This window comes from Pyrus communis, chromosome 7 (assembly GCF_041283825.1).
Source record: "Pyrus communis isolate YQ-2024b chromosome 7, ASM4128382v1, whole genome shotgun sequence".
In the NCBI taxonomy this organism is placed as follows: domain Eukaryota; kingdom Viridiplantae; phylum Streptophyta; class Magnoliopsida; order Rosales; family Rosaceae; genus Pyrus; species Pyrus communis.
Window position 1 is genome coordinate 25,456,892 of NC_142571.1, and position 23,935 is coordinate 25,480,826.

At 36.1% G+C, this 23,935-nt stretch overlaps 3 protein-coding genes across 3 annotated transcripts; 2 read left to right on the top strand and 1 right to left on the bottom strand.

The window, feature by feature from the left end:
* The first annotated feature begins 15,150 nt into the window (after window positions 1-15,150).
* LOC137734006 (putative acetyltransferase At3g50280) lies at window positions 15,151-16,952 on the top strand. The gene has a single exon (XM_068473247.2). The coding sequence runs from the start codon at window positions 15,250-15,252 to the stop codon at window positions 16,738-16,740; it is 1,491 nt and encodes a 496-aa protein (XP_068329348.2). The 5' UTR covers window positions 15,151-15,249; the 3' UTR covers window positions 16,741-16,952.
* A 554-nt stretch (window positions 16,953-17,506) lies between these two features.
* Window positions 17,507-18,444, top strand: LOC137734451 (Fasciclin-like arabinogalactan family protein). The gene has a single exon (XM_068473716.2). The coding sequence runs from the start codon at window positions 17,707-17,709 to the stop codon at window positions 18,292-18,294; it is 588 nt and encodes a 195-aa protein (XP_068329817.2). The 5' UTR covers window positions 17,507-17,706; the 3' UTR covers window positions 18,295-18,444.
* A 133-nt stretch (window positions 18,445-18,577) lies between these two features.
* Window positions 18,578-22,508, bottom strand: LOC137733871 (26S proteasome non-ATPase regulatory subunit 7 homolog A). The gene is made up of 10 exons (XM_068473071.2): window positions 22,174-22,508; window positions 21,296-21,388; window positions 21,132-21,213; window positions 20,431-20,527; window positions 20,264-20,339; window positions 20,060-20,118; window positions 19,764-19,886; window positions 19,294-19,351; window positions 19,109-19,194; window positions 18,578-18,982 (listed from the first exon to the last, which is right to left on the bottom strand). Exons 1-10 carry the CDS (start codon window positions 22,358-22,360, stop codon window positions 18,911-18,913), a joined length of 933 nt encoding a protein of 310 aa, XP_068329172.2. The 5' UTR covers window positions 22,361-22,508; the 3' UTR covers window positions 18,578-18,910.
* Window positions 22,509-23,935: the final 1,427 nt, after the last annotated feature.

Sequence of the window (23,935 nt, forward strand, 5' to 3'; positions counted from 1 at the left end):
AGACATACAGAAGACAAAACAGATTATGTGATCAGATATATACAAGCTATTGTATTATTTCTTCGCTCAAGACTAACATATAATTAATATTTTTTTTCAAATTTTAGTAGGGTATATGATTTATCTCAGTTTGATTAATCAAAAGCTTGCTGCTTGGGATTATTGGAGTTTTTTCTACTCGTTAGGCTAACAGAGTTGCTCATCACTGCTTGCTACATTCTTCATTTTGACACGATTTTGTCCGTATCCTCCTTTTGTTCTGAAAAAAGAGAAGGGAAATGAGCTTCTCCGGTGGATCCGTCTTGTTCCTGTTTTGGTTTGAGAAACATCATGACCTTATTTCATATTTATTGTTGGAAGAATATAATGATTAGTGAGCTTATGATGCCCTTTGGGTGTTGTATATGTGCTTCTTCCTGAAAAATGAAATCTATCGATTTATCTTCACAAAACAAGCTTGAATATAAGAAAAGATATATGGATATTATTCATCAAGAAGCGATTACAATATGTTCTTAGATCTAACATTTTGGTTATCATAGCAACATTGTGGTTCTTTTATGCTTTCTTTCCTGCAATCGATCGTTCTTTTAATTCGTCATATACCCTACTAAAATTATACTCCCCCAACCGACGAAATATGTTTATTTGGAGATTTATGTTTTTTTGAGTCTTATTCTATATGTTTTTCTAGCTAGATTTTTCCGTTAATCGCCTGTCGAATCAACGGGACTTGTAATTACATATACTTTGAGAAGAGCTAGCTGTCACACACAAAAGCAAAAGTGTCAATTTCTGCTGTTGCTGCTTCTTGGTTAAATTGAGTGTGAAGTTCTAGTTTTAATTCGAATAATCAAGCTACAATTGCCATTTCCTTTATCTGTTTCTAGCTTTATACTTTCCGTGATCTGAAACATCTGTGTAGATATCTATCTAACCTTACGACTTTCTGTATATATAGATACCATGCACGAAGAGCAAAACTGCAAAAACTTACCAGTTTTATTCACCTAATTAATAACATGCTGTTCTTTTTTGGACCACAACGCTGCATGGTCCAGGGGTGAGCAAAGAACCGACTCAATGAAACAAATCTGAATAATATCGTACACTTTTAAAGTAAAAAGTGTAATCTCGAACTGAAGGGAACCATTAGGAACATGAAACACTGAAAATTTGGTTTCTCCACTAGTTTGAGTATAAATTAATTGGTTCGGTTGTAGTTTAAAGGTAAAACTTATTCAAACTGAACAGTCTAACCCCTACTGCATACTAATATTGCTATTGCTAGTTAGCCTTTTGTTTTCACCGCCCCACCGCATGCTAATATTGCTATTGCTAGCTAGCCTTTTGTTTTCAACGATAACATGCATGCATTTAGGAAATTCACGGATCCTGTACAAGGTATAATGACTTTCATTATCATGACCACAATTTTCTTTTTACAAGAAACGATAGAGTTATTTTCATTCATCAACAAAATTAGTACAACGGTGTTAGTCGGGTACATAGCTTCAGAGAGTAATAAATTAATCTGGAATGAATTTGCACAATTAAGCAAATTAAAGTAAACCCTGTACGGCTACTACAAACACAAACATACCGACATCACCAATATAAATCTGCGCAAAATAATGATAGACACAACAAATCTTTACCAGAGAAGACTATATTGGCCACACTAACGAGAGTAAGACCACATCAAGTCATCGTTGGAAGACAAGACCACATAAATTATCACTCTATGACGACGACAACGTACAGTCATCGTAAAAGCGCAACCGCAACAAGACAATGTACACTACTCCGAAAACGGAACCACTGACCGACTCATCAAAGTGGAGGACAAGGACACTCTATCCAATTATTTGAAGTAGAAATTGTTCTTGGTGTACCAATTTGTATGCCTACCCTTACTAATCATGTGCCTTGTTAAAAAGCTCTTGATCGTCAAACATGTACACATTGATTATTTCATGTGATTGTATTCAATTATTACGCTACAATTTTTTTAGTGATGATTTATTAATTACATGAGATTTCTAAGTTTTGTTGAAGAATGAAGTTTTTTTTTTCTTTTCCCAATACTAGAGGAGATAGAGCACTATTACTTTGTGATCGTGAAATGTCCTAATCCAAACTTATTATCTCGCCATCTCTCATCACTTAAAAACCCTTAGAGCTTGAAGAATGACATATTTTCTATGCAAGTTACATCTTTCTCCTTCCATTATTGAGTTGATGGAAGTTACTCTAATAGAATTTCCTATTTATGCTATGATCAATTATTTCACGAGCTATGCAACGAAATTGACAAGCAATCAAAATTTATCAACAATCCAAGCGAATATGTTCCTACTGCAATTTGGTCACACATTCAGAAGGCTTTCCTACAATTTTTAACACACCTCAAGGTAATTTGAAATATTTCTTTCGTCTATGTATGAAGTATTGTATTGTTGTTGAAAGTAGTTGGTAGTCCAAGAACTCTCTATATGAATAATATTATTTTTTATTCTTCAAACAATCAATTAAATAATATATCATTTAACCATGGATGTAATAATTCAGCGACCATGAACAAAATTTATATGTAGTCAACGGGAAAGGCTGAGGTTCAGAGTTGGTTTTGATTGTCGGAATGCAATTTGTAGTGAGTTGATGGGGGGTAACAATGTGACAGAAAACGACCATGTCCGGAGCATCACCTTTTCAATAATTTGAGGTTCATGCTCTTCGAATATTGGAGAAAGATGAGTGTGGTTACTGTTACTTATTTTATTTTTTTAAGAGTATAATTGTGTAAATCTTAATAGATTGTACTTAGGATTATGCTCTAGATCTTTTGTATTGTACTTTGTATTTTTTGTTGGACAAGGAACCCCGCTATGTTTATTATAAATACATGCACAAAGTGGTAAGAACTACCCACAAAAATTTCCCAACAATCTTCTCTCTTTCTTCCTGTGCTGCATTTTCTCTTTATTCCCTCACTAAAATAGACTTACAATAGTTACGTACTTATTCTTGGAATCTCAAATATTCCTTTAAACTAAAATCTCTGTTAATTATTAGATCAGTTGGACAATGAAGCCCTACAAACCTGAGTCACCATGCTGATCATCCAAATTACGTACCTTAATTAACTACCTTCTTCCCCCAACTACCTCTATACTCTTCAACCAACTTAACAATCAATTTTCTGTATATCATCAATATAATGACAAAAGATAATCATATGAGGGACACTAATTCACTACTTGAGCTTTCATTATTATATGGGTCTATATTACCCTCCCCTTTATTACTTTTCCTCAATTTTTATTGTAAACTTTGATACAATGATCTAGCTAGTATAGTTTCGTTTTCTATAATTTTTCTTTTTATTTTCCTTCTAATGATCTATATTCTCTCATGTACCGACAACACTACACTACATAACACGCCTCCTACCCAATCACGAGTGTATAGTGATTGTTTTCTCTATAGTGACGAAGAGGCTATTATGATTGTGCATTGAATACGTCTGAGATTCTCTCACTGTACAGAGTTAATTATCAACTAGGCCTTTTATATATTATCAAAAAGGACTTATCACTTGATTGATCATTGTTTATGCTACTTGAGACGCAAGAAGATTTATCCCTTGATTGATCATGAATCTATACAATGTATGGATGAATTCATCATTTGGAATAAAATTTAAGAAATACTACTCTCAGTCTCATCAACGACAATGATACGTAATGGTGGTTAAAATGAAGAATTAATAATTAAAGATAATAGTAAGAAGAAGAAATTAAATGTCTTTGTCTCATGGCATCTGCCGGCTGTATGCAGTTTGGTGGGCTGAACCTTTCAGAATTATGGGCGCTTCTTGGCCGGCCGAGTGAGGCGATGCCCTAATTCAAAGAACGTCAACGGGGAATATATTTAATTCACGCAGGAGGACTGTTCCAATTTTTTTTCCAAATAAACCCACCAGGTACATGAACGTTAATAAAATATTAACAAATATTCGATATACTTTGTACTGTAGACATTTTGACCTTCGTCAATGTGTTCATGCTCGTGCATAAAAAGACATAAAAGGAAACCCTAGAAAATGGTCACGTCAAAACAAAGACGTTAGTGAGAATAAAACTGGCATAAAAATTCTTTGAGAAACGATGTTTATTTTTGGTATTAGGGTCGGTGGCATGAGTAACGCAGGTACTTTGCTCTTTCATTTTATGTGCTTTGGTTCAAATGCGTGGTACTCATCATTTATTAAACGTTTATTTGAAAGTACTTTTAAAATAATTAAAAAAAATTTGTAAAACTGAACTTGGGTTCTAAAAGCAAATGTTTTTTGAAAGAAGTATAAGATATGTGTTTCTTATAGGAAACACTTCAAGTGTTTTTTCAGAATTCATTTGGATTTTTACTAAGGATTGGTATAAAAAACATTTTCACAAAAAATGTTTTTGACCATTTTAAAATCACCTCTAAGCTGACCATAAATAAGTAATAGTGTTTGTCCCCAATGGTACTTCATGGACTCACAACTTAATTAAGTAATTATAAGTGTTTGTTCTCAATGGTACTTCATGGACTCACAACTTAATTAAGTAATTATAAGTGTTTGTTCTCAATGGTACTTCATGGACTCACAACTTAATTATATATTAACATTTATTATTTCTCTTTTTATGAAAATTTACGAAGGGATATGTATATGCGGTCAAGCTACAATTGGAAATTCAATTGTGAATTTTATTTGTTTTTTTTCTTAATCTGTGCGACTAGAAATTTTAATTATGAATTCGTAATTTATTAATGTAGTTTTATATATGTTATACTTGAAGTCAATTAACAGGTTTTATAAAATATGAGAAAAGTCATAGAAACAAGGGAACTTTAATGAAAAGCTTCCGGTACTATTCACTTTAACGAAAATCACATTTTTACATTAAAAAGTCAATCATGGTACTATTCATTTTATCCTTTATTTTTGTCCTTATTGTTAAAGCTCAAAGTTTTCAAGCCATTTATATTAGTTTTCCTTATAAACAAATGAGATACTATCGAAATTTATAAAAAATCACTCAACTAATGAAATTCGGGCCCACTTGAGTTTTGAATCCTGAATCCGTTCTTATGATCTATATGTGATAAATTAAATTGATTTGCATTTGTTTGATATATATAGATGAAAAAACAATATTTGATGGTGACCCTTAAAGAGAATCAAGGATTTTAATTATAAAAGTAGTGTACTCTACAATTAAGGTGGATGCAAATAATTTCAAAATAAATATAAAGTAAGAGGGGGATTATAGTTAGCACATAAACCCTGAACATACCAGAGAAGATAATTACCATAAAAAATTGTAAATATAAGTCCAAAATATGTAGGAAAAGGGTGAGGGTGGCAAAGATAAACGTTGTTGTTGCATTTGTGCTTCATTGACTCATTTCTTTTGCTTCTTCTTGATCTTCTTTCTTCTTTTTTTTTTTTTTTTTAGTCGAGCGATAACGTTAGTAAGTTAAATGTTAGCTTAGCCACCGACAATGTTTGAACCGACGGCATCATGCAAGAGCATAACACTTTTCCACTACTGTGGTAAAGGGTCACTTGCTCTTTCCTTTTTCTTTTAGGCAGAATTAAAAGTTTTGGTTGCACCCAAATACACAAAAATACATGCGAGATAATATATTTGTCGACTCAAAAAATAGTGAGATGTTACAAGAATATAGTAGACGTAGGTTATCTATCGTAAAGATAAAATATAAAGAAGGTAAGGTTGTAAAAAAAGAAAAAAAATGTACACAAACACGTTTAAATCACTTTGGTCGAGCGTTTCATATATGTCAATAAATCTAAGTTAGTCTCCATTTTATTTTGTCCATTACTGTGTTATATACAAACTGGACTGTGGTGATTGTGATGGTTGCTGAATTGCTTGTTTCAAAAATTTGAATGTGTTGATTGGAAACGCCGAAAAATACTTTGTGTACACATTCGTCACCATCCGTTGATTACCGTACTCTATATGGAACTAAAACGTTCAATGGGATACAGCACATAAACCTCAATGCAAAACAAATGTGTGCCGGAAACACGGTCTTATACACAAGTATCATAATACAATATAACCAAATGTATTTTACAATTTGTACCGGAATGTGTTATCGGCACAATTAAAAATTACTCCCAATGCACAAGTTGCTTTTATTTGTTGGGAGACTTCTTATTTAATGTTACAAAGAGCCAATCAAGTTGGTATATTATGCAAAAATATTGAGTTGGAGTAAATGTAAAAATTTGGGGAGTTGTTGGCGGTAATGCAATCTTTATTTATGAAACTATATAGAATAAATTGCAATGGCAAATTCACATTAATTTTAGCAACTCCAAAAAAGTTAGAGGTATACTAGCTACCTTTCCAATAAAAACCAAACTCTAAAAACTACCACCGTCGACAGGAATCGATAGATTGGGAACCGAATTTGGGAGGGGAGGTTGGGGGTGGAGATGAGCAGTAGTCGGGGTTTTAGCGCTTCAAACAAACAACAATTAGGTTAAAAGAACCCTTTTTTTTTTTTTTTTTTTTTTTTTTTGGAAGGAGAGTTGGAGACTAATTAGGGGTAGAAGGAAAAATGAAAGGCTACATGTAGCTCTTACCTAAAATGTAGCCATTCTCTATGTTTTAGTCCTTTGCTATGTTTGTCAACCTATTAGGTCGTCTCTAGCTAATGTTTTGTTAAACATAGCCCTTGACTATTTAAATATATATTTTAAGGTAATTATATTTGACTCTATCATATTTGTGTTGCAACCTTATACAATATCTTTAAAACCTTTCAATCTCATACATTTACTTATTATTTCATTTTATTTTCATACATCTGTTATAGTTTTCATCAGTGCCTCCAATATATGCCTACATGGCCATCATAGAGACCACAAGATTTGTGCCACGTGGATAAAAACAAATAAAACAAGTTTTAATTATAAACTAGACCCACTCTGTCCTTCTTCATAATTTACTGGGTTCTTCGTGGTGTTCTGAGCTGATGAAGACCAAAACTTTTCTGGCTCCTCTCTTTTTCTTCCCTTTATTTTTATCCGCATTTCCCGAAGTCACCTTAAATTACGGATTGTAAATTGTAATACATAGCTTGTATACTTTAATTCACATATGTTAATAAAAGCGTGAAAAATCAAAATAATTCTAATACCAGAAGTAAAAATACCATCAAACCATTTTCCATATATATGAACCAATAGTTGCAACCATGCATCCACTTGCATTCAACTATTTTTATCTTAGCCGATAATGTTATCCAGTTCTACTCAATTTTCCACGCTCCTATAGTTCTGAAACCCTAACGTGAACTTTACCCCAAGAAGAAACCAAGTTGAAATAAAAATCTCCAAAATGTCTCAGATTCGAAGGACCTTAACACCCGATGATTGAGCTTTCCAGGCAAATGCATGCAGAAGTAAATACAAAAAAAAAATGCAGAAGTACATGCATTGCCAATTTGCCATTTCATACCTCCCATGCGTGGCTGGTTTTGAACTGTCATACACGTGGCAGATGTCAAGGCTCACTTCAACGAGAAATTTTTAATTGTGACAGAAATACAAATGGTACACTACGTATTTGAATAGGAGTAGTGGGAAATTTTATTTTTTAAGTTATTAACTTTTTAACACATATATCCTACCATTTGTATAATGACACGTGATGTATCATTCCGTGTACCGATCACACTAAAAAATCTCTCTACTGCAACACTTGGTAACTCTTGATCCCAGGGAAGCTGGGATACATCCAGGTGGCATACATCCAGGGAAGCTGCAGCCAAACCTTACGTCGATCCCAGCAATTAAAACCCAAATTGGGAAATGGGGTCTTAGTGTTTGGACAGCACGGGCTGTCACAATACTATATTTTTCTTTTTGGTTGCTGCATAATATTATTTATATATTTTTTTCAAAGATAAAGGAGCAATGGACCTTCTCAAGTCAAACAACTACTTAATCCACATACATAAGTTAGCTACTTCATCAACCGAATGTGCTCTATTTTCTATTAACATAATTCTCCATTTTTTTGGAGTATTTTCTAATTTTATTTAAATATTGCCATCTCACTAGTGACAATTTAATAGTAATTAGCAATAAAAATCTGGCCCACGCCGACAAATCAGAATTGAGGGTTTTAATTAGGAGATTCTCACGAAAATATAACTTAATTAATTAGCCGACCATTTCCTTCAGGTAATTTCAAACATAAGCTAAAAAATTATTAATTAGTAAGCACAATTAATTGATTAATTTGGAGAGGACAGTTCAAGGTTAGCTAACTAAACAGTTGAGATTCTCTGGGGCCGTCCTTTCTAGGGATCGGGAGAATGACAACCAACCTACAGAATGTATATAGTCGGCGCTATTCTTAATATAATTAATTAATTAATTAATTACATGGATAATTAAGTTTTTGCATGAGGAAAATATATGATTATCGTGGAATCTTCACAAAGTTTAACTCAATCACAAGTACGCTGACTGGCAAGTGAGTGCTGTTTAAGCTAATTGGCAGTGTTAAGAAAGAAGATAAATATATTGCCATAGGGATTAATTCTACCAAAAATAAAACAATTTATACACATAAATTAACATCAATCACCCTAGCTAGTTGACAACTTGTGACTACAATACCAATATATGCTTTTGATTAATTTTTTGGTATTGGGTATATGCTGCTGCATTATATATTTTTATAATGTATTTTTCTGTGCGGTTAACTATAATATTTTATAAGGAATTGTTATTAGTACTTTAAAAATCTCATTCCACACTTCAAACTTTCTATATTAGAAAACAAAAATACACTTGTGAGGAGTGTAGAATGAGATTTTTGGAGTGCGCCAATAACACTTTCCTATTTTATAATGTGGATATATTAATTAATGATATATATGTCGTTGATATTATTTATATTGTTGATATATATTAACATATAAAAAAAAGTTAAGCTAGTTAATTCGCTTTGCTTTTGAACATTTTAATATTACTGATATACGTCGTTGATATTAGTAATATTGTTGTTGATATATGAACGTATCAAAAGAGTAGTGTTATCTATACATCTATTTTTACTTCTTACACACCCCTTTCAATTTTCGGCCGTCAGATCGAATAAATTGAAGAAGATCAATGATAAAAAATTAATAAAAATGTGTGAGAGCTAAAAATAAATGTGTGAACAATGCTATCCAATCCGAATTCCCCTATATGACCTAAATATATGCATTGACTCGCATGCATATATGACATGGACTGCAAAATCTGCAGTATATTGATGGGAAGGAGTGCCGGTGTGAAATCGCAGATATGTATTGATTGGATACGTGGGGAAGCATGAGTATCTCTTTATGTATGGGAATTGTGTAGTCCAAGGCGGACTCCATTGGATATTGCTGGAGGACTCCGTTGGCTGCATATATTAGCTCAGATTTGCAAGTAGAAGATCACATCTCACTGCAGATTCTTAACTATATCAGAAAATCTCACACCGATATGCTTAATTAGTTTGTAATCCTCCAAACACCCATTTGCATTTGCTTCGCTGCCTTTCCAAAAATATTGAATTCTAATAGTGTGTGTGTATATATGAGATACTTTCGATGCGGTTCCTAAACTCTAACACTCTTTGACTAAAACCTTAATGGTATTCAAAGTTTGATCAAAGTCCCTTGACTTTGTACACCTCATTATATTACTATTACTATTTATATTTTTATAGTTTTGACATTAATTGTTTGATATTTTATGAGATTTATAATCCTACAAATTTAAAATCCCTCATTATAATACTATTAGAAATGGCTACAAGAAAAAAATTTAAACATTTTGATTGAATAAATGGATAAAAACTATGTAACAATAAGAAATAATAAATGGCAAAAGAATGTATCCATAGTGTTAAAAAAAAATTGGTACATTTCACATATAACAAAGTGGTACATTAATAAAGAAGAATGGGTACATTATAAATAAATTAGGGTACAAATAAAAGATTAAAAAATTATGAGTACAAATGAAAATTTTTAAAAATATGGGCGCAAAAAGAAATTAATACATGGGTACATATTAAAACTAAAAAGAAAATACCACAAATTTAAAAAAAGATTGCAAATTAAAAGTGGGTACAAACTAAAAATATAAATATATGATACAAAGTTTAGCCATAAAACATAAATATACTATTTGTAATTTTTCTATCATTGATTAATTATACAATGTCACGTGATTGTAAACACATGGGCACAAATACAAATAAAACTTTAAAAAATATGGGCACAAAAAGAAATTAATATATGGGTACAAATTAAAATTGAAAACAAAAATTGGTGCAAATTAAAAAAGGTTAGCAAATTAAAAATGGGTACTAACTAAAAATAAAAATATATGATACAAAAATTAGCCATAAATATAAGTACACTAATTGTAACATTTTTAACACTAAAGGAATATATTTAAAAATAAAAAATATTGCATTATTGAAATAATTAATGATGTTATTAATACCTAAAAAACTTGATAAAAAATTAAAAAAGAATAAGGTTTTAATCAATGAAGTAGCAAAAAAAGAGATGAGAATCTAATTTCTTCTGTATATATAATATTGTGGCTAGCTGGTCAACAGTCAACGCGTACAATATTTTAAAGTTGCCACGGTGGTGAGAGATCTGCCGGTCATCAGTTTAGTTTGGCTGTGGAAATTGAATTGAAGTCAACAAAAGATGGCACCAAGCTGATCAAATTGTACATCTCTTCCTGTGCAGGATGCAAATCCAATAAGAAGCTAGCCCGCTAGGGATTTCGGCATGTAGTTTCCAAATCCAATAAGAAGTGCCGCAATTAGAAGAAAAACTTCTCTGTCACCATTGCATATATTCTCTTTCTTTCCACAAGTATTTTGTGAGAATAAAGATAAAACGAGAACCACATATAAAGAGAAACTTACCGAGAATGCTATCGTATTACCAAAGTTAGTCCTAATATGGAATGAAAAAAACGTATCTGCAGTTGTGATGCTATTTTTACAGTATTTCAAGCAAATCAGGGCTAGTAAGAAAGAGAGAGCGGGTCTTCAAATTTTTATTTTATTTTATTTTATTTTTAACAAGAAACGATAATATGGTATTTCATTAATCAACACAAACAAATACAAGGGTTTCATTGGGTACATAGCTCCAGTAACCAACAAATTGATTTAGAGTGAATTTGCGCAAATAGACAAATAAGAGTAAACCCCTAATAGACTACCACAAGCACGAACACACAATTGCCAAGCGCACAAGTGCCACTAGTACAGATATCTCACAATAAACGAGAGCCGCAACAGAGCAATACCGGCAGCCACAATGGTCATCCCTGAACAACGAGGCCACACACTACTACAAAATTGCTTTAATGTGTCAGAGAGTTATGGTGGTTTTATACTATTACTGTCGGATAAAATATTTCCGACAACATATTCAAAAAGTGTCGGATAACAAAGTACTACTGTCGCTTATATCTGACATTAGTGCATTACTTTCTGACAAGAATAATGAAGTGGGACCTTAACTCCACTAGATTTATTTTTTAAATAATTTTAACCAATTCTAGCGGATATATCCAACATGAGTAAGTAATGTTTCAGATTATATTGTATTATTTTCAAATTTTAATACTAACTCTGGCGGTTATATCTGACACAAATATTTTCAAAATTTTTTATACTAACCTTGTCGGTTATATCCGACACAATTATTATTTTATATTTTTAAATCGTGGCAAATTTTGGGAGCGAATTTTGGATGGGATATTTCCCACCATTCTTTACGTTGAAAAGTGTGTTGTCGGTTCTATCCAACGGCAATAGGAAAGTGTGTCGAACACATTTTTACATTGTTGTCGGTTTTAACCGACAATACTACCAATTCTACATAATAAAACTACTTTCCCTCTTCCTTGCGTTGTTGCCTTCTCCCTTCCCCAGTTTCTTCTCCTTCTCGCTGCATTCATTTTCCTCTCCTCCTTCTTTCCTTCTCTTTCTCTTCTCCCCTTCTCCTCTCTCCTTTCGCCTTTCTTCTTTTCTCCCCTTCCTTCTTTTCATTTCATCTTCTTAGCATACTTTTTTTATCCACTTCATTTAGTTCCTCCATCATTCTCTCCATGACAATCGCCGATCTCATCTCCCCGTCTTCTCTCTCTAGGATGACAACACAGGATTTACGTCAAACACCAGATATGTCTCGCTTTCCTGCTCCCGTTTTCTATTATGTGTAAAGGATTTTGCTTATCTGAGGTAATTAGTGATGGATTTTGTTTCAACTTTTTTGAGTTAACTAAAAATTTTTAGTTCCCTAATTTTATTATGGTTTTGTAGTTTTTGTGCAATTCAATCTATTTTTATGACTAATTTGCTAATTATCAAATTTCTCATACATTGTTCTATTTAAACCATATTTATTTTATCTAATTTGTTAATATTTAGTGATGTTTTTGGCATCAATTGCTGTTGAGATTTTGTTAATTCATGTTTTCTCATGTGATGGATTGTTGTTCTACAGTGAAGAGCATCGAAAGAAGAAGAAGAAAAGAGAAGAGGGGAAGGGGGAAAGGAGAAAGGTAGCACCGACGAAGAAAAGAAGAAAAGGAAAAGAAGATAGGAAAAAGGGAAAGTTATCATTATGTTTTCTTTAACCACGAACTGGTGGTCTAGTGGTAAAAAGTGGATTACGAGGCTTCTTTAAAACTAAAAACTGGAGGTCTCAAGTTCGAAATCCGCTGCTAGAGTGGAAGCCAGACTTGTGGCCAAGGGGAGGTTGAAATGCCTCTGTGAGTCTTCCCAGCCCTCGGCAGGAGTGGATAACCGTGGCTTGCCACCAATTGTCCATTTTTAAAAATAAAATAAAATCATTATGTTTTCTTTATTTTGTTGTATAAACACTTTGTATAATGAGACTTATTGTTGAAGAACATTACCAATGGAAGCATTTATGTCAGATATGGATTTTAATTTTTTAATTTTTTAAAATGAGCATGGGTGTCGGATAAAGGAGCATTTTTGTTTATTTTTATTTTTATTCAAAACATAAATTTAGTTTATATTCTTTTATATATATTTTTTATTATGTCGGTTATGTGTGACATCATTGTCTTTGTATTCGACGGGATTTCTCAACAACTGATGTCGCTTATAACCGAGGGGAGTATTAATGTCACTTGTATCCGATACTATTTTCTTGGCGGATTAAGAGTCATATCTGACATGAAAAGCCTTTTCGTGACGCATGCAATGTTGTCGGTTATTTTATCTGCCACTCCATGAATTTTTGTCGAATTTTTTGCTAATATCCGATAGAAATAGGTTTTTCTTGTCGTCTTTTAGAATGATACTACTGAGTACTTTTGTAGTAGTGACATAAAGTCATCGCGGTAAAGCAAGACCACATCAAGTCACTGTTGACAGACAAGACTACATAAAGCATCGCACAAAGGCGAAGACCAATCTAGCGAAAACAACAGCGCCACCACGGTGCACATAAGGTGAGTGAAAACAAGTACACTACTCCAAGAAGGAATCCACTGGTCCACTCATCACAGATGGGGACGAGGCACATAGGCCAAGACCACCTATAAATTCGCCTGAATGAGGTACTATAATCCACACATTGAGCACCAAAAAGGCTAGCTGTAACAAGCAGCAGAGCCACCAGGTCAAAACCTCACAAGCCTAGCCACCAGATCAAGTCGAGCCGCCAGAACAAGTCGAGCCATCAAATCTGAGTGCACACATCAGTGCAGCCACTGGAACCAGATGAGGAAGGTGATACCACCCTATAAAAGAGTTGACGAAGGTGGATCCAACCTATCTGCAACTCGAATCCACCCCATGCCAAGAAAAGCCAACACCAAAACAAAAAAATATTGAAAGGGCATGCCCATATCAGGGTACAAGGCATAAATCCGATGAATGCTACACACAAAAGGGTGGGAGATAAGCACATGAGGGGAGATGAGGTAGGTCAAGGCCAGAAATGAGAAGTCGGCATGATGTTGGGGGGAAGAAAGTCGTGGATGACGAGGAGGAGAAGGCTGGGATGGAGAAAATGGGGGAAAAAGGGGGAAGAAGAAGGGAGAAAAGGCTAGGAGGGAAGCTGCCACCGGCCCCCAACCATAGCCAAAGGCGGGCGACGATGGAGGTAGCCTGCTAGGGTTTTGTTGAGGGAGAGAGCTTTCGGAAAGATAGAGAGTCCTGACCAAATCCTTCAAATTTTGTTCTTAAGAGGCCAAAAAATTTAAATGTGTCTAGTTCATAAAAAAAAAACTTTTTGAAAAAGCACGTACTAAATGCTTCGATTAGAGTATTATGGAGATCATATGATGTAGGAGAGATATGAGTCAATTCTGACGAAAAAAGAAGAAAATAAAATGTCTCAAATTTTGGAAAAGAAGAATTAAGGTTCGGAAATATTGGATTTAATCGATATGGTGACAGAAAAGCCATCAAGAAATATTCGGGTGTCAGAATTGCACATATATATGTCGTTTTAAAGGGAATCGTGAGAAGAATGCCTCATGGTTAGATCATAAGCTTGTCATGTTTAAGGTCAAAAATGATAGTTTAGGATTCAAAAACAGCGTTTTAAAGTTTGTATACGTTTGTATCCCTTCTACGCATGTGTTGCATCACCATATATTTGTATTACATTAGTGTACCATATAATATGACAAATGATTGATATGACTAAAATTCAATACCAAAAACTCATTAATTAACATAGAATAAACATATTACTTATCAAATCAAATATTATACCAATATAAACATAAATATAACATTCCGAGCATTTTCCTTAAAAAAATATATTTAGAAGTAACCCCAAACAGCCCATAGTCAATGTATCATCAGACACACACACACACTCATGGAACACAAAAATTAAAAATTAAGAAGTCCATGATAGCCAAATCAGCAAATAATAACAAAGGGGAACATCAGCTAAACCACAAATCGTACGTATGCACATTCATGAACCCAAATCCCCAATCCCACCCTATAAATACCACTCCCAACTCCCACACTTTTCCTCACTCCTCCTCACTACTCCAGTTTAACCTACACAGACTTGGCCATCCTCCGAAGAAGAAGACGAAGCAACAATTCTTCGATTTTTTATCCCTAAAAATTTCAAAGAATGCCTTCTTCCGATTCGCCAATGTCTCTAATCATTTCCAAATGCACCGTCTTCCCTGACCTGCCCTCCTCCCTCGACGACCTCCCCCTCTCCGTCTCCGACCTCCCCATGCTCTCCTGCCATTACATCCAGAAGGGCCTCCTCTTCCCCCTCCCTCCCTACCCCATCATCCCCTCCACCCTCATCCCCCTCCTCAAATCCTCCCTCTCCCAAACCCTCTCCCGCTTCCCCCCATTGGCTGGCAGACTAACCACCTATCCCACCGGCCACGTGTACATCAGCTGCAACGATGCTGGCGCCGACTTCATCCACGCGTCCGCCCCCAGTCTCTCAATCCGAGATGTTTTGGGCCCTGCTGACGTCCCCGATTGCGTCAAGGAGTTGTTCGCCTTCGACAGGACCGTCAGCTACACTGGCCATCACAACGCAATCCTGGCCGTCCAGGTCACCGAGCTCAACGACGCCGTTTTTATCGGATGCTCCGTCAACCACGCCGTCACCGACGGCACCTCCTTCTGGAACTTCTTCAACACCTTCGCGGAGCTCTGCCGAGCATCTTCACTATCACCGAATGAGAATTATAACTACAAAAAATTGACAATCACGAGGCAGCCGGACTTCAGCCGGAACTCGGTTCTGATCTCGCCTGCAGTGCTACGATTCCCAGACGGCGGTCCGAAAGTCACATTCAACGTGGACGAGCCATTGCGCGAGAGAATTTTCAGCTTCAGCAGAGAAGCTATACAGAAGCTCAAGGCCCGAACCAACAACAAAAAATGGTCTGAAAACGAAGACGTTTTGCTGAGCGCCGTCGAGATTCTTGGGAAGCAGAGTAACGACCCCTACCAAAACAACGATAACGGCGCGAGAGTGACGTCAATTATTGAAAACTGGTTCAAAACTTCGAACGCGAACTCCAAAACTACGGCGGAGATCTCGTCGTTTCAGTCGCTCTGCTCGCTGCTCTGGCGATCCGTGACGCGCGCGAGGAACCTGCCGTCGTCCCAAACGACGACGTTCAGAATGGCGGTGAACTGCCGTCACAGGCTGGAGCCAAAACTGGACGCATTCTACTTCGGGAACGCGATTCAGAGCATCCCGACGTACGCGACGGCGGAAGAGGTGCTGTCGCACGACACAAAGTGGTGCGCGGAGCAACTGAACAAGAGTGTGAAGGCGCACGATAACAATAGTGTGCGGGGCGTCATTGAGGATTGGGAACGGAACCCGCGGGTGTTCCCGCTTGGGAACTTCGACGGTGCGATGATGACGATGGGGAGCTCGCCGAGGTTCCCGATGTACGACAACGATTTCGGGTGGGGGCGGCCGATGGCGATTCGGAGCGGGCGGGCGAATAAGTTCGACGGGAAGATATCGGCGTTTCCGGGGAGGGAAGGAGGTGGTAGCGTTGACCTCGAGGTGGTTTTGGCGCCTGACGCAATGGCTGGTCTCGAAACAGATTCTGAGTTCATGCAATACGTGTCCAGCTGAGCCTGTAAAATGACGTTACATTTTGTTTAAAGCTTAAAAGGAAGAGGAAAAAAGATAGGATGTGGGTGAATGTAGGGAGGATTAGTCGTATCGAAAAATTTCTCGCCGAGAGAGATTTTTTTTTTATGGTCAGAGTATGAGTTAATATATCACATGTCAATATTTAAAAAATAAAATTTTAAATTAGTTATATAAAAATACGTAATTTATCATCCGCGTTCAAGTCATTTTGAAAAATTTCTTGTTGATCAAAGAATGAAATTCGATCAGTAGTCTCCAATGACCGTTCGATTACTATGGGCCCCTGGGTGCTGACGTGGGATTGGGTTGAACGGGGGTGATTAATCTGGTCTGGAAGAACAAAAGGGAGGGATGTACTGCTGTCTATTTGTGAATTCCTTTTTATTTGTAATATAAGTATTTTCTTATGTCATTTTAGATGTGTATTAATTTTCTTTACAATTTTTAACTCTTTTTTTCCTTCAAGACCTACATATATGCCAAAGTACGATAGTCAACTAGGATAAAGACGAGCATATTATCTTAGTCAACTGAAGTGAGATTAAATCTTCTGCATTTAAAATAAATATGGCATCTCTGTAGCGTTAATTATTGACTGACACATTTTATAAACGTAATTTTTCTTAATTCTGTTATTATAAACTTACTATGTGTCAAACACTAAACCTAGTTTATAATCAAACCTTAGATGTAGTTTTGAGGCTAATGTTTGGGCCGCATTGATGTTAAGTCTCTTCACTGAGTCCAGCAAGAGTACGACGTCGCATCAATCTCGATGCTTTTAAAATTATTACATCCCAAAATCTCAGGCTTTATCAGCCTTCGTCTCAACTTCTCGACAGCCGGAAACTGGAGTTGGACCTCAGCAGCAACTCCATCTCGGCTGAATCAAACGCCTTCCCTGCCGCCGCGTCGCCAGATCCGGACCGTCCTGAACCTCAGACGATGAGTAGAACCCGGATTCTCAGAAACCCGATTGTATTCGTATTCGGGTTCGTGTCGATTTCTTGTTTCGTAATCCTCACAATCTCAATCCTGCGGCTTCCAGACATCCCGCTCGGACCATACGTCGCCACAAAAGCCAGCCGAAAAGCCTCACAAAACGACAAATTACCGATCGGGAAGTTCGGAGAAATGATGCTCGAAATGCTGCCGGAAGATCTTCCCTTCACCGTGTTCCTCCCTTCGGAGAGAGCCTTCGCGCGCGATCTGCGGCTGAGATGGAAGGATAGCTTGTCACCCGAGAAGATGAACGACACGTACGCGATAATTTCGCGAGTGCTGGGGTTCTCGACGGTGCCGAGGAGTATTGCTTCGGACAATGTGCCGATTGGGAAGGAGCTGTCGTACGATTCGATATCTGGGTTTACGCTGTGGTTGTCGAAGGAGGAGGACGGGGCGGTGGTGGTGAACGGAGTTCGGTCGGAGAGGGTTGATGTGAGGAGGAAGGCGAGCGTGGTGCATGTTATGGATGGGGTTGTCATGGATGCCGAGTTCCAGCAAGCGTTTCAGACCGAAGAAGAAGAAGACTGAGTGAAAGAGTGAAAAAAAAACTTAACATCAGCAAATTAACATCATGTTTTAACTTCAAATCCTGTACCCTCCAAAAATTACTCAGAGAAACATATGAATTTGATTTTGTAATCGTTTCTGACTTAATTCAATAACGTACTTATTTTCTAATGATGTTCTCAGTTCGAGTAACATTCAGAATCGAATCGTAATGTAGAACCCACATACTTTTTAAGCTCTGGTTGTCTCGTAAACGCACGAGAAATCATGAATCTGAATACTTCAAACGCTATGCGTTTGGAAATGAACGGAAAATCAAGGATCGATATTTCGGTTCCAATTTCATTAGGTTACTAACACGGATGAAACAAGACGTCAACAAAGGAAAAAGAAAGAAGGAAAGCAGCGGAAATTTTAGAATACAAGACGAGTATCTCCATTATCGCTCGAGAACCCGGAAATCATATGTTCAAAAGGAAGTGAGCAGCGTCTGGGGCATAGCTAAAGATTAGGTTGATTGCTAATGAGGCATGTCCTATGCATCCCTCCAAATCAAACTCGAAATCCATCAAGCGCATCGGTTATCTTCGTCCAACAGATGACGCCCCTCTAAAGTCCGAGCCAAATTTAAATACTTCTAGCTTCCAGCGGCAGCTGATACAGCAACTTGTTTAGAGTCTTCTGCCTTTTCGTGCTCCTTATTGTGCATCTGAAATATTCCAAAATTTTCACAATAAAATCGTAACGAGCAGACAAAGAATGATGTCGTCTCTTGTATTGATGTAAAAGAGGAATCCTAATAATAAAGTAATACATTCATGGAAATGCATCTCACCTTGTTGTTGATCAAGTTGTGAAGAGCGATAACACTTCGGATGAGGGATGAAAGATAAATAACCAACATCATATCATTTGTTTTCACTGCACATGACAACAAGAACATGAACTCTCTAACAAAAGAAGCATTTGCACAAGAACAAATCTAACCAAAAAGCGGTTTATGCGAAAGGTTGGGTTTACCTGAAAAGGCCTTGACCAAATCAGAAACATTAAGATTTGGAAGTAGATTGAACACATCCTGCATGAATTTTGAATAGCGAAATAAGAAAAATTACCAAGTTTGATGGTGAAATTATCAACAGGGGCGAAGATATAGAACCATATTTCATTTGGAGCAACAAAAGTATTTAACGAAAAGCTCCCGGTATTGTTCACTTTAACGAAAAACCACATTTTTACTCTAAAGAGTCAATCCTGGTACTACTATTCACTTACAACACATTCTTGTCCTCTTCGTTAAATTCAAAGTTTTGAAGCCCTTTTCATTAGTTTTACTAATTATCAATAGGCGGCAAATATATAGAAGAACCATATTTCATTGTGGAGCTACAAAAGTTAGATATAAATCAAACTTGCACCAAAACCTCATAAAAGTTAGAGAGATATCAGATTATGGCTTGTACTATATATATGGTAAGCCAAAGCCAGACCTGTAGGTGGTACAATATCTCGTGGTTTAATGGGAGCTTGCCATCAATAACAAGGTCGAGATAACCCCGAATCTCTTTAAGTCTTGCTTCCAATCCCTTCAAACCTGTGAGTTTCCCTGTAACCTGTACAAGGATAGGATACTAAGTTTTTTGTATTGCCTTTTATACTCATAAGAAACTCTGATCATTTCAACAACATACACTGGTGCACACACATCCATATTCACAGACATGCATGTCTGTTTGTGAGTGAATAAAAAGCGAAAATGCTAAATGAAAATCTAATAAAACCGAACCTCTGTTGCAAGAGTGCTGATGGTTGTATCCTTTACGTCTCTAAGCAAGTGTTCCACTCCTGTTAAAAGGGAAAAATGGTAAATAAAAACCATATGTAGGATCAAAATGACACCCACCAACGCACAAAGGAAAGCAAAAATTAAAATGTGAACGCAATAAGTTAGAAGTCATTCCAATCAATGTTAAAATAAAGGAGGGCATACCAATTTCCTCAACTTCATGGGCAGCAATTTCAGAAGGCACATGAACAAACACCTTCTGACTTTTCTGGGTAGCATTCTGTACCCATACCAAAATGTTAATTCAAGTTTGTAGCATTAAAACCAGATTTCAAGTTAGGAAAAGCAATGTAAAAAAATTGTGATTCTACCTCTTTAACCTCTTCAACAGTACAGTAAGCTTTTGTGGGTATTCCCAGCTCCTTAGGTTGGACATCTATAATGACCAAGACAGGATTTGGAACATAGCTGAAAATCAAAAGGAAAACATGATATAGGGGGACAAAAAGATAAATATTAACGAAAGTATAAGAAAGGGAAATATGTGCCTGTAGATGGATGCTAAATTTAATAATGTTCCGCCGCGATAGAGATAAAAAACTAAATAAGTATGCCAGAATATTTCAACTGTTTTATTAAATACAACCATCAATAGTTACTGTTTACAGATATAGTGCTTCTTCGTAACCAACCATCAATAGTTTACAGATAACTGATGCACAACCTCAAAATTTCCATAATCTCAGCCATCTTAGTTACTGTTTTTACCAAACTTCAAGTTACACCAACAAAACGGTATAACACAATGAGGAGTAAAGAGAAAAAAAGGAAGGGGAGAACCGGAAGAAGTGCACTTTTGCTTCTTCTAGTTTTAGTCAATGGAGGACTTAGTTTCTCCAATCTCAGTGTGAGCAATATGAACCTTACATGTCTCAGTTTATCTCCATGAAGTCCCTCAAATTAATTTTGTTGACCAGACTTGTTATAACTTATAGGAAGCATTCATGATATTCATAGCCTAATGGAATCTCAGGTCCAAGTAGCACTGTTTGCATAGAGCTGAGAAACTTACTCATTAAATAAACCGTGAATGTCCAAGTCATTTTCTCGCAATTTGGGCCCTGTGCTGTACCATCCCACAACATGCTCCTTAGCTGCAAAAAATTATGTGTCAATCTTTTCATCATAACATATAATGTATGTATCGGAAATAAGAGATGTATCCTTGATTAGTACCATTTATTCTCTTTGCCATGGAATACATGGCTTCGTGGTAGTTGTGATCAAGAAACCAGATACTTGGGTCCTTGTCATCCTCTTCAAAGGGCACTGAGAACAGAAATTCATGTATTATATAAGTCAAAAGTAACGTGCTTGAACTGGAAACATAAAAGGTTTTAGAATAAAAATTATAAAATAAAACATGGAAAGGCAAAATAAGAAATCTTCTAGTCTAATAAGAGCACAAACCAAACTAACAAGTTAAATTTAAGGGGACAAGCATGTAATTCGAGGCTGACGCTACATCACAATCTCTCGGAAAACCAACAAGCAATCTCGAAGTCAAAGCAGTACAAGAACGCAAGTGTAGAGACCAACAACGAAGGAACGTACAATTCAACAGGAAGCTGAAATAGAAAGCATATTGTGCCGTACATACACTAATAAATCTCCAAATTGCACGAGTCTACGCATTCGGAAAGCAAATATTTGCACATTTATCCTACAAAGACATCAGTACCTCCGAGTTCAACCCGAAATGAATTATCAAATTGCATTACTTTTACCTTTTGTACATCTAAATTTTGAAACTTGGTCTAAATTACGTGAGTACTAATTCATATATCAGCATACAAATGCAAGATAAATTTGTTCAGCCAATTTAATTTCAAGCTCAAAGCAGCAGATATATAGAGCCTAAAGACCAATTTTTCCCACTAAGCAAACAATAATTAACAACAGCCGGAGCAAAATTCAAATTCAAATTCAAAACTTCCTTAATCAGATTAAAAAAATCGAAAATTCAATAAAATTATTTAAAAATAAATAAAAGCAAACGAGATCCACACAGAGCCGAGAAGCTGCGGGAGTAAAAGAGCGAGAAATAAACGAACCGGCGTAGCTGTTGGTGACGTCGACGGTGCCTTTGAACGACGAGCCGAGCAGAACTCCGACGACGCGCTTGCGACTGTCTTTGGCGACCCTGTTGTAGTTGTCGACGATGCTGAGCAGAACCAGCGGGTGAACTATCACCTTTTCGATCGGCCTCGATGAGATTTGCTGCGTTTTGATCACATCCATTGCTAGATTTCTTCTGCTTTCTCTGAATTTTCCTGCTTTTTTGCGGAAATTTTTGAGTTAGCTTCTCCCGCAGGAAACCTTTCTCCCTATAATTTGTCTGTAAAAAGCTGCTTGCTCGGCTGTTGTTCTGTTTCCTTCCGGTTCTCTCACCAATATTATATGTGAAATACTTTTGTTTGCTTCTGGAGAAATGAGTTGGGCCGCAAAGCCCAGGTTGAGACAGTTGAGCCCAAGATTTATGGGCTTTATTACGGTAAACTTCATTGCTTTTCGGCCTTTCGCAAATTGTTTATCCTTTTTTTTTTTTTTTTTTTTGAGCTTTTGGTTAAAGTGATGTTGAAATACAAATGTTTCGATTATAAAAAAGTCACTTTATATTATTAGTCTCAAGTTTTGTGAAAATCAAAATTAAAATGTCGAATATAATATGTCGAAAATATATAGACTAGTTTCAACGACACAAATATGAGATATCGCCGACATGCTAAAAACAAATCATTCTAGCCGGTCATGTTATTGTTATGGCCCTGACACTTGTATCAGAGTACTCATACATGCTCCTTTCAAAACCATTCCATGGCAGGGTGAGATTCTTACGTCCCACAATCAGATTAGGTAGACTGTCAACTCATTTAGAAAAGAGCGGAACCTTTGCAATGAAGTTTGTACCTACATGAGGAGAGGTTCTTACGTCCGCCCTGGCGTATGGGGCATAAGCAAGGCACACAGGAAGACTATTTGGGTGAGCCAAGGTGAGCAAATTAAACATGGGGACTCCAGGTTTACGAGTATGGTTGTATGGCCTTTTTTTTTTTTTTTTTTTTTTCTGAACCCCATCATCTTATTAAGATAAGAATGGAAATACAAATAAGGGGGACATAAAGCCAAGCCTCATTGATGGAAATAACATAGCAAGTAACACGATAAGGGAACCCCACTTACAAAGAAAACACATGAAAAAAAATCATCTAAAACGATAGCTAGTAGAAGCAGAAATATCATGAATATAAGTAGACGCTGCACATGAAGGAACGTTGGTTCCTCTCGCATAAGGCCATGTCCATAATTCCTCTTGTAAGTGGTTCGGACCATCTAGAGTGTTCTTCAACCGTATGAATAAATGATGATGATTTTCACACACATTGTTTAGTCTCTCACATACTTCTCTTTGCTTTTGATCATTGAATTAAATGAATCAAACGAAAACAATGGACAAGATTAAATAGAGGTGTGTGAGAAGTTAAAAAAGTGTGTGTTTATAATTTCCTAAATAAAATGACACAGTATATACGACAATTTCACTCTTTGAAATGTCATAGGTAAATAAGAAGTAAACAAGTTGTATACACTCCCCTTTAATTTGAACTAGAAGAGTCACACTTCTCGTTTCAATATTGAAATAGGTATTAAGCTCGAATATCCCTTTTGTTAAATTACTCTTATGCTATCACTATTTATTATTGCAACTTCCAAAACTACTCTCAATGTATGAGATTCCAGAACCGGAGCTTTAAGTTATTCATGAATGGCCAATTTTTCTAAACGACAATATTATATTTTAATCTAATTCCAATT